General features: G+C 41.1%; 1 protein-coding gene across 2 annotated transcripts in view; it reads right to left on the bottom strand.

Annotated features, from left to right (window-relative positions):
- Window positions 1-14,162, bottom strand: part of RCSD1 (RCSD domain containing 1) — a 114,364-nt gene extending 100,202 nt beyond the window's left edge. Inside the window, exon 1 of one of the 2 annotated variants that reach the window (XM_074221914.1) lies at window positions 13,962-14,162. In XM_074221914.1, the coding sequence (XP_074078015.1) occupies window positions 13,962-13,967 (6 nt within the window). In that variant the 5' untranslated portion in view covers window positions 13,968-14,162. The remainder of the gene's footprint in view (window positions 1-13,961) is intronic. The other variant, XM_074221913.1, reaches the window with a different exon arrangement.
- Window positions 14,163-14,858: the final 696 nt, after the last annotated feature.

The raw sequence follows: 14,858 nt of genomic DNA, 5'->3' as shown, positions 1-14,858 counted from the left end.
TTAAACAATCATCAAAATATTTTTATAACAAGCTCATGGATACCAGCATAAGAACCCCTGGATTAGGTGATCGCTGAAAATCTTTCCAGATCTTGATCTATGAACCTATGCAATTAGATCATAAACTTTTTTGAGAATAGATAATGGTTTTTCTTCTATATCTAAGGAAAATATATATGTTTAGAACCACTTGGTGAGCTAGTGGGTAGAAGAACACTGGCCTGGAGAGAGAAAGGTCTGAATTCATAAGTGACCTCAGACGTTCATTAGCCAAATAATCCTGGAAAAGTCATTTATTCTCAGTTTTTTCATCTGTAAAATGGGAATAAATAATAGTATCTAGCTCCTAGGGTTATTGTGAGGATAAAACAAGTTAATATTTGTAGCGTTCTTTGTAAACTTAAAGCACTTCATAGAAGTACTAACAACCATTATTATATGGGATATTCCAGGGTCAAGACAGGGAATTGTAGTAGCCTCTGGTGACAGATCCTTGTCTTCCTGGCTTGGGTAACTTTAGCCATAAACTAACCAGATTTCCTCTACTCTTGGAATCTGGAGGCCAAGAACTGGAGCCAGAGGATCCCTGTTAAGGTGTCTAAATGCCTAAGCCTTTACACCAGAAACAGCTCTGGTCCATGGTTCCCAGACTGTCCCAATTCAATTCACCAAGCATTTTAAAAAGCACCTACTATGTGCCAGCAAGGAGGTGTTTAGGATGCAAGGAACAAAAAATGGCAAATGACAAATGGTTTCTGCTTTCAAGGAATTACATTTATAGGCAAGAACAAAAACAAAACCCAGGATAATTTGGAAAAAGGAGAGACTATTGACAAGGAGGGAGGGTTAGGAAAGATCTCAGAAAAGAAGACATGGGGCTTGAGAAGGAAGCCTGGAATAGGAAAAGGCTGAGGTGAGGTAGGAATATTTCCAAGCATGAGGACAACCTATTCAATCTGTACAGTGCTGAGAAATTTGCTGTACAGAGTCAGCAAATAGGTCCAGTTGGCTAAAATGTAGAATGTGTGAAGCAAAGTAATGCTAAATAAATCTGAAAAGAGGGACTAGAGAAACATCAATTTTTAACATATCAGTCAATCAACATTTATGAGGTATCTCCATGCTAATCAATAGAGATACAAAAAGAAGCAAAAAACAGTCCCCAATGTCAAGGAGCTTACAGTCTAATGGGGGGAGATAACAAACAAATATGTACGAACAAGCTATATACAAGATAAACAGGAAATAATCAATAGATGGAAGACACTAGAATTAAGAGGGGGTTGGAAAAGACTCCTTGTATATTGTTGGATTCTACTTGAGACTTGAAGGAAGTGAGGAGTGTGGGGAGGGGGAAGGACCAATAGAAATGGTTGGGGAGGAAGAGTGTCCCAGGTATGAGGAACAGTCAGAGAAAATGCAGTCACTGTACTGAGGACTTTATATTTTATCCTAAATGCAACAACATGGTGGGAGTAGTGCTTTTGGAATATTAATTTGGAGCTGTGCAGAAGATGGATGGAGTGGGGAGAGACTGGAGCAAAGGGAGTTATTGGAATGGTAGGCATGCTAGGCTAAAAGGTTGTTGAAGGCAGAGGTCATGTAGGAAGGAAGAGTTTGGTACTGCTGAGCCTGTAAGGGTTTCTAAGTATTTTATATATAGAGTTGAGTGCTTATGAGGGGTAAGAGAGAGGAAGAAGTTAAGGTGAATTCTGAGGTTAATTCCCAAAGAACTGGAATAGTGGAATAGGGTTGGGCTTCTTGCCCACAGAAATAGAATTTATATAAGGACACATGATGGAATGTCTACAGAATGCATTGTTGGTGTGATGGGCATCACAAGGATGAGAGAAGAAAGAAGAAAAGAGTTCCCACATGATCACACAAAAGTCCAGAAAACTAATTCTTTCAATCCTGGACTGAGGGAAAATAGGCTACTAATCAATCTATTTCTCTGGAGACTGCCAATCTGGCAAACTGGAGAGGAGGAAGCTTACTTCAATATCTTTGTCTCCTATATTTTCATAGAGCAAGTTGTGATGACAAGATGGTGAAAAGGAATGAATTCAGACTTGAATGGAAAGGTATTTTAGAGATCACCTCTTTAATTCAAAGAAAAAAATCTTTTTTTCTTGATTTTTTTTTACATTATCTTTATTTCTGAAGGTATCCCACACTCCTTCCTTACCAAGTGAGCCTTTTCTCCTGAAAAGAATTTATAAAGTGAGTGGAAAAAGGTAGGTCAGCAAAATCAAGCAACATATCAACTGTATGTGACAGTAATCACAATACTCAGTACTTACAGTTCCCCACATTTACAAAGAAAGTACTTGTTTTTTTTTAATGAGAAAAATAGAGTCATTTAAATCTGACCAAGGGTTTATAAAGAGCAAAGTTGGAATACAAATTCAGACTCAAGTTCTACCATCTTCGAGGTTGTTATCATACAATTAATTTAATATGAACATATTTAAGTTGGAACACTAGTGAGGGCAATTTTGTTTGCAGTAAACCATTGCTAAAATAAAGTCTGGTGTTTCTTTTTCTTCTCTTCCCTTGGGCCTCTCTTGCCTTTTAAGTGAAATTTTCCCTGGTCAAGTCCATAGTATCATTAGAGAAGAGCTAAGTCTCCAAGAGACCTTGGTGTGTTTCTATACCTCTGTTTTCTACTCTGTAAAATGGGGGGTACATCCTTGAAAAAGGAGTCTTCATAGAGAAGTGAAAAAAATCAGGGCAGCCCTTGGAGATGTAAAGATTCTGGGGGAAGGGAATAAGAGAAGATGGGGGTGGTTGGCTCGGAGCTGTCTATGGCTTACTCAGAGAGCGATATTATTGGAGAAATGTAGTTTACCCTCTTTGGATTCCTCTGGAACCAAAGTGCTCTCTCTTGCCGCCCTGATAAGATTACCCTGTCTGCTCAGCCACCACAGCCTTCAGATTTCCCACGGACTGATCTCTCTCTCTTACTGTTTGGCTTGCTATGGTATGAGGAGCCATGTTGGGGATAAGGGCCCTGAAATTTGACTCGAGGCCAGGAATGTTAAATCACAGCTCTCTGGGATAGGCCTCCCTGCCGGCTTGGACTCCAGTTTGGGTCATTACAGCATTTCAATCTGACTACCTTAGCCACCCCCCCTCCCACCCCACCCCCATTCTGTCTGGCCAAATGAAAGGTGCCTGGTAAATGGGAGCTATTGTAATAGGGAGTGTTGGCAGATAGAATGAGACAACCCAACACAAATTTGGGTGTATACAGTACTTAGAAACCCTCACAGGCTCAGCAGTGCCAAACTCCTCAGTTTGAGGCCCATCACTCCCTATTCCAGGACCAATCCCCCTCCCTTGTTGCTAGCAATTCCAAGAAAGGCACTAAACATGCAGTTTAGTGGGAGACATAAGATAAGGACAGAATTCTGTTTTTAGTTCTGTGAATGGGTGAATTCTATGATTCTTTAAAATTCAAAGTCATTTCAATTCAACAAGCACCAAGTATCTGCCATAAATAAGAAGCTATATGAACGATGTTGTGTTAGGATAGGGATTGGAGAAGACCAAAAGATGACTGAGGCAGATCTGACCTAATTAGGAGGGGAAGACAAGACCATAAATATGATACATGAGAAAATGTGATAAGTACAAAGAAGAGGGTCAGGCAGAGTGCTTTGAGAAATTTGACGCGGGAACAAGGCATCCCTTTCATTTGGAGGGAGAAGGATCAGAGAAGACCTCTTGCCCTCCAAGAAGAAGGTGATGCCTAAGTTAGACCTTGGGGGGGGGGGGTAACTGAAACATACAGATAGTGAGAAAGTCCATTCTAAGCCTGAGAAAAGATTAGAACAAAAGTGGGGATTAAAAAAAGGATGGACGAAAATGGGGAATGAAAAGTAGTCAAATTTGAATGTAACAGACTGTAAAGAGAAATTGTATGAGATAAACCCCAAAAGGTCTACTGGGGCTAGAATTTGGGGGTTCTTGCCTACAAAAAATAGTTTATGTTTTATTCAGGAATCAATGGGGAAAGCCTACTGAAGATTTTTGAGTAAATGTGCAACATAAACAATCTGCTGTATTAAGAGAATCTTTTTTGTGGACAGTTTGGAGAAGGGATAGATTGGAAGAAAGAAAACTAATTAGGAGGCTCTTACAACTCTGGGGAGCAGAGATAAGTGTCCAGATTTGGGTAGTTACAATGGGAATAAAAAGCAAGGGATGAATATTAGAGATACCATTGTCAGAATCAATAGGATTTAGTCAATAAATTGGATATAGGTAGTGAAGGAGAGGGAAGAGACAAAGATGTCTCTGGAAATGACTAGACAAGGGGTCTAGGAAGGTGATGGTATAATTGGTGGACATAGATTAGTTAGAGAGATTTCTTTGGGGAGAAGATGAATGGGTTACCTTGGGACCTGTTGAATTTGAGATGCCAATAGAGAGAACATACAGGTGTGGATATTAGAAGATGTGATATTGGAGATGTAGGGAGAAGTTGAAGGTAGAGATAAAAGATTTTGGCAGTATCCATATGTAAAAGTGACAGTTAAAGTCATGAAAATGATTGAACCTAACAAAAAAGAGACTATGGCGGGGGGAAGAAATGAAAATTCTAAAGATGGAAATGAGAGAAATTCACACCTGCAAGGAGTGATAGGAGAACAACAAATCAACAAAGAAAACAGAATAGCCACATGGTTGAAGAACCAATTGGTTAAAATATTTATTAAGTGTTAAGCCCTGGGATACAAAGAAAAACAAAAAGCAGTCCCTGCCCTGAAGGAGTCCACAATATAATGGGGGGACCACAGAGTTTCAATGTAGTACATTCCAAAGGAGAAAGAATCAAGGAGAGGATAGGTAACACTATAAAACATGTTCACCAACAGCCAAGGAGTCAAAAAGAGTAAGGATAGAAAAAAAAAAAAGAGTATCACATTTAACAAGCAGGCAGTCATTACTGACCATTTCAGGAGAATGTCATTTGGAGATGAAGTCAGATTGACAAGAGTAAGGAGCCACAGAGATATTGTTGGGCCAGTTCAATGGAATGTATCTAATAAGATGACTTTTGATTGAGATCAATGTAAAGTCATACATGGGTTCAAAAAATCAACCTGGCAAATGCAGAATGGAGAAGGTGTCTTACTAATTCATGTGAAACTGCTCTGGTGTTTGAGTAGACACCAAGTTTTTGGTAACATGGCAGCCAAGAGTATGAAAATAAACACAGTCTGCCTTTCAGATGAAGAAGCAGAGTCCTGGCTGCCCTCATCAGAACACATAGTACCAAATTTTCAGTGCTAGGTGCCACATTCTAGGAATGACTTTGGGAAACTGGAACACTTCCAAAGAAAGACAGGACATGATGATAAAAGAACTGGACACTAGAGGCAATACCAAAGTGGGACTGGCTGGAGGAACTATTTATGTTTAACTAGAGAAGAGTAGAACACGATAGCTATCTTCAAGTATTTAAAGGGTCCTTGCATAGAAGAGAGATACAACTTGTTCTGTTTGATTGTAGATGAAGCAGAAGCTACAGAAGCAAATTTCAGATCCCTAATAATGGGAACTGACCAAAATCAGTATGAGATCACAGAGCTTCAGTAAAGTATCTTATCTCTGGGGCTTATTTTATGTCTCGGGGTAGGGATTTGTTAACAAATCTTATGCCTACCCTAGGCATAAATTGAGTCACTGAAGATGATGATGATGATGTTTGTCCTTTGTTCTCAAAAAAGACCATGACATCAGGGGAGGCAACAATAAGCTCCTACCCAGGCCTGAAAGGATTTAAGTCTTTGAGCTAATGCCCTCATATCTCTTATTACCTTATCTTTTGCTCCCTGAGTTACTCCCCTCTAGCTATGTGTCCCCCATTAAAAACTTTAAAAGCACACCCTCTCCTCAGTTGAGTTGCTGCTCCCTTTGGTGGACCAACCCTCCCTTGGGGAGGATGATCTCCCAAATAAGTGTTCATTGAATTTGAAGATAACCTAAATCTTTGAATTCTTTCAGGGCATCTTGCAACCCTCTTTTTTGCACCCTGATAACAGAAGCTTAAAGAGGCTCGCCTAAAACCTAATCCAGTATCCTCTCCTAGCAAATGAGGAATCTAAAACTCACAAAGGTTGGGTGACTTGACCATGGTCATTAAGAAAATCTACAGTTAAGGCCTGGATGCAAAGCTTTACTCTCTGACTTAAGATGCCAGATTCTTCCTACAAACCATACTGCCTTTGCTGGTGATAGTTGCTTGTCAAGGAAGTTGTCGAGGAAATTCTTATTCAGGTACAAGATGACTAGATGATTAAGGTTCTTTCAAACCATAATATTCTATGGATCTTTGGGTAGAGAAGCAATTAAATAGTGGGAAAATGGAGGCAGTGAAGGTCAACAACTCTTTCTATAAATTTGACAGTGAGGGGAGAGAGAGAGAGAATACTTTAAGGAGCTATCAGGATCATGGAAAAGCTGGAATTTTTTGTTTTTAAGATTGGAAAACTGGGTATATTTACAAATCAGGAGCCTGAAGGGTGAGATTAAAGATGCATGATAATGACGTACTACTAATGGAACAAGGTCATGGAGGAGACAGGAGAGGGTGGGGTCCAAGGCACAAAAGATTGGCTTGACAAGAGGAAAGTTCACACCTTTTTTTGAGATTGCAGAGTAAAAAGAAGGAAGAGAAGATGGAGGAGGATATTGAAATGCTTAGAAGAGTTGAGGAACTGGTTGGATGGTATCCATCCCCTTAGTAAAATAAGAGGTAAGGTTATCTCCTAAAACTGAGGAGATATAGGGTAGAGTTGATGGTCTTAGAAGAGAATGTAAAGTTAGAACAGTTCTGAGGGGAATGTAATGGAAAATGAATGAGGGAAGGATAAAAAGGAGTGATGAGGAGTGGTGAAGACCCAGATGAGGCCAGAGAAACTACAAATCCTATACTCAATTCATTATAACATTGTTGTTGAATCATTCCAATCATATTTCACTCTTTATGACCCCATTTGTGGTTTTCTTGGAAAAGATACTGGAGTGGTTTGCCATCTTTTTCTATAGCTCATTTTACAGATGAGGACACTGAGACAAAGAAGATTAGGTGATTTACCTGGCAGTACACAGCTAGAAAATACCTGAGGCCAAATTTTAATTCAAGATGAGTCTTCCTAGCAGCTAGGTGGCCCAGTGAATAGAACACTGGCCCTGGAGTAAGGAGGACCTGAGTTCAAATGCAGCCTCAGATACTTAATAATTACCTAGATGTATGATCTTGGGGAAGTCACTTAACCCCCATTGCCTTGCAAAAAAAAAAAGATGAATCTTCCTAATTCCAAATCTAGTCATCTCATTGTGCCACCTGGCAGTCCACCTTAATATAAAGCTTCTCCATGCTTGGTTCAGGATATAAATAATTTTTGGAGTGGGGGGACTTTTTGAAAGACTGAAGAAAACACAATTTTCAACATAGTTAAATAATTAATATGCCAAATTGGTTCACTTACTGTTTCTCACACATGTTATTCCATCACCTATCTCCATGACTTTGCACAAGCTGTATGCTATGTCTGGAATGCACTCTCTCTCCTTGCTATCTCTTAGCATCCCTGGTTTCCTTCAAGACTCAGCTCAAGAGCCACCACACAAGATCATTTCTGATTTCCCCAGTTACTAGTACCTGCTCTGCAAAACCATCATGTATTTATTTTGTATATTCCAATATCTTTGGATTAAAAAAGCATTTAATTAAGCATTTACTGTTCTCCAAATATTATTGTGTGTGTATATTTTATCTTCCTCATAAAATGCAGGGTAGCTTCACTTATACCTTATAGTCCCAAAAAGCCTGGCCTAGTATGTAGAGCATAATATGTGCTTAATAAATGTTTGTTTGGGGGTGGCTAGGTGATGCAGTGGATAGAGCACCGGCTCTGGAGTCAGGAGTGCCTGAGTTCAAATCTGGCTTCAGGCACTTAATAATTACCTAGCTGTGTGGCCTTGGGCAAGCCACTTAACCCCATTGCCTTGCAGAACCACCCCCCCAAAAAAAAACAACTCTAAAAAAAATATTTGTTGGTTGATTGATAATGTGTTAGAAAATAATTGAATAGGAGAGGTCAAGGAAGAGGGAATCAGAGGGACTAAAGGGATCAGAGAGAAGGTATAAGTATACCTTGAAGAACAGGAAGGATGTCAACAGAAGCAGGTCTCAGAATTAAGAGTTGGTAAGAATTCTAAAGACCATCTAGTCCATTCCCTTCTTTTTATAGTTGACAGCCAAGTGATACAATAGATTGGTAACCTAATAACAAATCCTGTGGTATCAATGGTCACTGGGTGACATCAACATCCCTGGTGGGGGAAGATTCACATAACTTTGTGGAGGTCTTTAGCATGACTAATAAGGCACTCCTATTAATGAAATATCTAATATCCAGCTCCCCTACCCCATCCTGAGTTGAGGGTTACCTTCTTGATGGACAAAGTCAGAAAGTCACTTTTCAGATCCTATCTTCTGATAGTGGAATGGTATAAGAATTCTCCAAAATTCCATTTTGGGGGTCTGGTTTTCTATCTGGCACCCATACCCACATACATATCTGTAAGATTGAAGAAATATTAACAAACTTGTATATTAACCTAATTCTGTTTTACTTTCTTGAGACTAAATTCTGGAAGGTAATGTTTATCCCTCATTAGGACAAATTCCGAAGGTTAGCACGTGTTTAATTTAATTATTATTTTTAAAGCAAAACTCATGGAGATAATGAGGATAGAGTACTAGATCTGAAGTCAGGAAGACTTGAGATCTATCAAATCTATCTTCAAATACTAAATAACCAGGCACTTCATCTCTCACTCTTAGTTTTCTCAACTGTAAAATCCAGGGTTGTGGGAAGGTTCAAATGAGATAATATTTACAAATTGTTAAGCATATAATTAGACACCTAATCAATACTTCTTTCCTTCCTTCCTTTAGGATGAGGGAAAAAAAGCACAGGGAGGTTAAAGGTCAGAAGAAGGATTTAAATCCAGTTCTACCTGACTTAAGGTCCATCGTTCTATTTACTAAATTAAGTTACTTTTAAGAGAAAAATGAGGTCCAGTTGGGTTCATGATTTGCCCAAGGTATCTGGTAAGAAATAAAGTTGGCACTTTTAACTCCAAATGTGATATTTTTTTCTCTACTACATACGTACTGGAGGTGAAGATAGGAGTTTGATCCAAGAATCTTCAGACTCAGAAATGGAAAAGGACAAGATGAGAAAGAAGGAAAGCAAGACTGGAGGTTAGGGTAGTTTGTTCACCCTATGAAACAAGACGGGAGTCAGAGGCTTATCATGATGAGAACAAGTTCTCTGACATTATCCAGGTACTGGTTGGAACAAATGAATGAATGAATAGACCTTGAGGTTCCAATTGGAGTTACTCAATGACCTTGAAAATGACAAAATTCTATTGCATTAAAAAATAAATTCTAGGTGGTACAGTGGATGGAACACTGGCCTTGAAGTTAGGAGGATGGGAGTTCAAATTCAGCTTCAGATATTCAGATACTCCCGATATTCTTCCTAGCTATATGACCTTGGGCAAGTCACTTTAACTTGATTGCCTCTCATCCAGGACCATCTCCAGTTGTCCTGATTTATATCTGGCCTCTGGACCCAGATGGCTCTGGAGGAGAAAGTGAGGCTGGAGACTTAGCACAGTCCCCCCTCACTTAAATCCAATTCACAAGCTTGTCATAGCGTCATGGCATCATGATATCCCTGATATCATGGTCTTCCTTCGAGAATGAAGGACAAGCATTATTATTGTAAATTTTATAATTCGTTCCATCCTGACTCTCCTAATTAGTTAAAAATATCAGGACACCACATAACACAATTGCCAGACTCATAGATTTAGAGAGGATGGAACCTTGGCATCTAATCTAATCTTCTGATTTCACAGAGAAGAAAACTGTAGCCCAAAGAGGTTACCCAAGTAACTTATCCAAGTAACACAAGGAGAAAATGGCAGAGCTGGGATTTGAAATTAGGCCTCTGACTCCAAAGCCAACCCTCTCTACCTTTCACCAGGCTGCCAACATTTGCATTCTGGAGTCTCAAAAATTTTTTTGCAAAGACAGTTTACCCCTGGCTATGGGGGAACCCTTCTTTTTCACAAAAGTACAAACACTTGCTCAGACAGTAGCTGCTTAGTTAAGACCATTCAAAACCTAATTCTGTAAAATGAATCCTCTGGGAACTCTGTTCTGACCTGTCTTTGGCCTTCAGGCAACAACCTGCCTTAGAACCCAGAATTGGCCTCCTCTTATCTCTTAGCCATTTTTTGTAAGCAGATTAAAGAGTTTTTTAAGTGGGAGTAGTCATAAATCACAGTGAGCCACTGCAGGACCCAGATAGAGCTTACTGGAGATCCCTTCAAGAAGGGAAAACCAACCCTCAAGGCTGAGACCTTTCCTTCCCCAGTTGCTTTCATCCAGTCCAAGAGAGGTATGACACAACTTTGCTCTTCCCAGGAAATAGATTAGAGACCAGAGCAGAGACTACTTGATCTGTTCTTGCCATGGAATGCTTTGCTGATGTCTGTGGCTTCTGAACCATATCTGGGAGGAATAGAGGGCCACTCAGTCTTGAATCTGCACCAGTAGAAGCTCCCCCAGGTCTTAAAAAAAGGAGTGGATTGACTCATTTTGGGGCTGGTGAGCTCCTTTCAAATCAGTCTCCAAGGACAGTCTATCAGAAAATCATAAATAATCAAAGTTCCTTCCTGTTTAAACCCTGCTAGGGATCATCCCATTCTCTGCAGCTAACAGCAATGGGACCAACCGCAGCCCAGAGTTACAAAATGAGTTTGTGGAAACATTGAAGTATTGCACATTAAACCTCCAAGGTGACTCAAGAGAGCTTTAGTTAGTTTGGGTTAGAGAACAAAGTGCTGGGATGACCTAGACCAGTTCCTGGGATGCTCATGATAAGAATGTGGTGGAGTGGAGAGAATTTGAACTTTGTTTTAGGAGATGGGGTGATGATTTTGGCTCTGGGGCTGTGTAGAAAAAGAAAGATCACAACGAGAAAGTCACTTCAACACTGTGAGCTTCAGTTTCCTCATCTGTAAAATGGAGATAGCAATACTTCTGTGGGGTTGTAGGGAGAATCAAGTCAAATACACACACACGCACACACACACACACACACACACACGATAAATTGGAAGGGAAGACCCAGGGGTTAGAAACTGTTAAAGGCATCTTACACAACATACCACTAGTGAAATATAAAAGAAGTTAGATAAATCAGGAAGGAAAGTAGAGGAGGGAGAAGATTCCAGGCACAGGAGACAGATAGCCATGAACAATTCCTGGAGATGATTGAAGGAGTATTGTAAGGTTCAAGGCATACATGACAAGGTGATCCGTGTTATTGTATCAAAGAGTATATGAGGTAAATAATGTGGAAGAAGTTTGTTTGAAATTCCTCTTGGTCCCTCAATAACTTTACAAATTAGGCAGCTCACTCAACTGTCAGTCTCAATTTGTTCTTTTTCATAATGAGAATACATGGACTGTCCTCCTCACAGGGTTGTTGGGAGGAAAGTATTTCACAAACTTTAAAGTTCTCTATGATTGCAAACTGTTATTATTGTGATACACCTACCCAGGATGTTGTGAAATTAGGAAGTGATCTGGTAGAGTACCATATGCTGCTCGGAGAAAGACTGTAGTGTAGAGTTTGTTAGAAAATATGAAGATTCTTCTGCTAAATGTGGATCTCAGGCTGGAACATGCTACCAGAATGTAGAATGTTCAAAGGGCAGTTCCTGGGGCCAATGGGACTTCTGAGACTACTAGAAACCTGTACTAATTTTCAGTCCCAACTTGCTCTTCTCTTATCTGCTGATTGAGGTTAGATTTGTCTCTCTTGGTTGACCCCTCCAGGGATGCTCATTCTACTGTTAAACCTTTCCAAACTTTACATGAATTCAAGAATCATGGTAATAACATGTAATTTATAGTACATATTAACAGAAGTCACAAAATCAAAGTGAGGGGAGGGAGTAGAGTACAGGTAGCCATCATATCACTGGCTATGGGATGTCTGATACCCCTAGCTGGGAAATTACCAATGGCATCAATAAGTCTCTTTTATGAAGGGCATTATAAATGACATTCATAATTGGATCATAGGATTAAGAGTTGGGAGACCAACCAGTCATACCCATCTCCTTTCCCATCTCCATGCCTTTGCACAAACTGTCCTCCATGCATACCTTTCTCATCTCTACCTCTAACCTCCTTTGAAACTTGGCTAAAGTTCCACCGGGGAGATTTTTCCCCATGACACCCAGTAAGTAACTCCTGCCTCCTCCTCCCAGTCAATAAGAAAAAAAAAAAAACCTTATAATTATTTTGTATATCCTTCTAGTCTATATGTTTTTCTGAATAAGATATAGGCTTTTTGAAGAAGGGTAAGGTTTCATTTTTGTTTTTGTATTTCCCGCATCTAGCACAATGCCTAACAGAGTAAAACTTTAATAAAAGCTTGGTGATTGACACTCCAACTCTCCTTTAGCAGATGAGAAATCTGAAACCAGAAGTTATGTTTAAGTGACTTGTCACTTAGGGAGGAAGCATAAGAGACAGAATTCTAACTTAGATTTTCTGCTTCTAAATTACTTTTTTCTAACACACTCCCTTGAAAGGAGGTAGTGTTTATTCTGACCTGTTGAATTTAATCAATCTTTGGACCTTCCTGTGTTGAAATTCCCTTTCCCAATGCAGGCAGACAATTTAACAGTAATCTGCAGTCTTAGAGAGTTGTCTAGGAAGTTGAGAGGTTAAGTGATTTCCCCATGGTTACAATCATCTCAAAAGTAGAATTTGAACCCATGTCTCTGCCTAAGTGAGTCTCTACTTAATCCTCTGGACTACCTCTCCATGACTATCATAATTATCTCCATTTTACAGATGAAGAAACTGAGGTTCATAACTATTAAATGACGGAAACTCAAACCTAGGCCTCTCTTCAATCCAAATCATAAGTTTCAGAAATAGAGAGCATTTCTGAATTCATGGGGTGGGGGGGGGGGGGAAAGAATTACCAAACCTTTACTAAGCACCTCCTCAATTTGTATGGACCACACACTGAAAGAGACTACAGAGCAGTCTTAGGTTGTGTCAGGAACTGTGAGGGCCCTCTGACTGCTTAGCTAAGGGGGATTTTTCAGGAAGTGATGGGGGAGATGAGATAGAGGAAAGGCAAGACTTCAGAAACAATTTAGTGACTGGTCCCCAGTCTGCAAAAAGAAGTTCTGTTCCCAACAGGCTTGCATCAAAGGGAAGTTTTTGCCATTTGTTTCTGTTTTAGGATCCATCCCTGCAGACTCCTAGGCTTCCGCTTTCTTCAGTCTCTCTCTCTCTCTCTCTCTCTCTTTCTCTCTCTCTCTCTCTCTCTCTCTCTCTCTCTCTCTCTCTCTCTCTCTCTCTCTCACCGATTTCTACTCTGAAAACTTCCCCAGCCATTGAGATCACCCAAAAGATTCAAAGCCCTTAGAAGCTTCACCCTTCTCTTTCCCGACCCTCCTTCTTTTCCTACTGACCCTCTGCCCCATCCTCTGGGAGGAAACGAGAGTCTTTCTTGCCCAGATCAGGGGGCGTTGGGGGGGTGGGGGTGCAGAAACCCTCAGGGTCTATGGAGGATATGTGCAGAGTAGCAAGTCCTTGCCCTTCTCCTATGGCCAGTTCAGAATGACCCTCATCCGACCTTCTGTGTGCCCCCTCCTCCGAAGTGGAGGTAACTTTCAGTCCGTCTGTGAGTCAGTCACATACCTGACCTGCCGAGATCGCGGGAAATCCCGACACCATGCACACACACACACACACGCACACACACACACGCACACACACGCACACGCACACACACGCACACACACGAGTCTAGGTCCCAAGCTCCCTTTACCTCCATGTCTTTCAGGTGTAGAGTGAGAGCCTGCTGAGGAGCCCCGCGATGGAGGAGGGCCGCGATCCTCCCGGGGCTGGCGGGATTTTCCTTTGCCTAGCCCTGGCCAGGCAAAGTTTCTGTGTAGCACCGGGCACTGCGGGAGGGCGAGCGCGGAGCCCGGCGCAGCGGGAGAAGTGACAGAGACCAGAGTGGCTGTGCACCAGAGAACAAGGAAGGAGGGAGGGAGGGAGGGAGGAGAAGAGGGTGGGGAGAGGACGAGAGAGGCAAGGCAATCGGGGTTTAAATTTAGACACAAATCTAAACAGATACTGTCCCTCCCAGAGTGCAGACCTCAAGAGAAGGCGCAGCAAACTCCATTCATCTGCCCAAACATGGGGATGAGAAGCTCGCATTTCCCCAATTTCCCTCCTTAGTTTTACTGCCCACTTTACTTCCATCTGTCTGTACTTAGTCTCTTTTCATACTTTCCCCACGGGTTTTATTATGCTAGCTTTGGGTCCTCCAGAATTGCGTACTCGCCCTCTTGTCTCTTTGACTCTGTGGCTCTCTGGCTCTATCTCTCTCTGGGTCTGTCTCTCTCCCCTCTCTCCTCTTTTCTCCTCTTTTCTTCTCCTCGTTCTCCTCCTCCCCCTCCTTCTTTTCCTCTCTTCTTTCTTGTTCTTGTTCTCCTTCTCGTTCTCCTCCTCTTCTTCCTCCTTCTCCTTCTCCTCCTTGTTCTTGTTCTCGTTCTTCTCCTCCTCCTCCTCCTTCCTTCCTCTTCTTCTTCCTCTCCTCCTTCTCACCCTCCTCCTCTTCTTCTGCATTCTCTCCTCCTTTTTCTTTCCATTCCTCCTTCTTGTTCTTCTCCCCTCCTTCCTTTTCTCCTTTTTCTCCTTCTTCCTCTTCTTCTTCTCT

The sequence above is a fragment of the Macrotis lagotis genome, chromosome 2 (assembly GCF_037893015.1).
Source record: "Macrotis lagotis isolate mMagLag1 chromosome 2, bilby.v1.9.chrom.fasta, whole genome shotgun sequence".
In the NCBI taxonomy this organism is placed as follows: Eukaryota; Metazoa; Chordata; class Mammalia; order Peramelemorphia; family Peramelidae; genus Macrotis; species Macrotis lagotis.
This window is presented reverse-complemented; position numbering and strand designations above follow the sequence as displayed.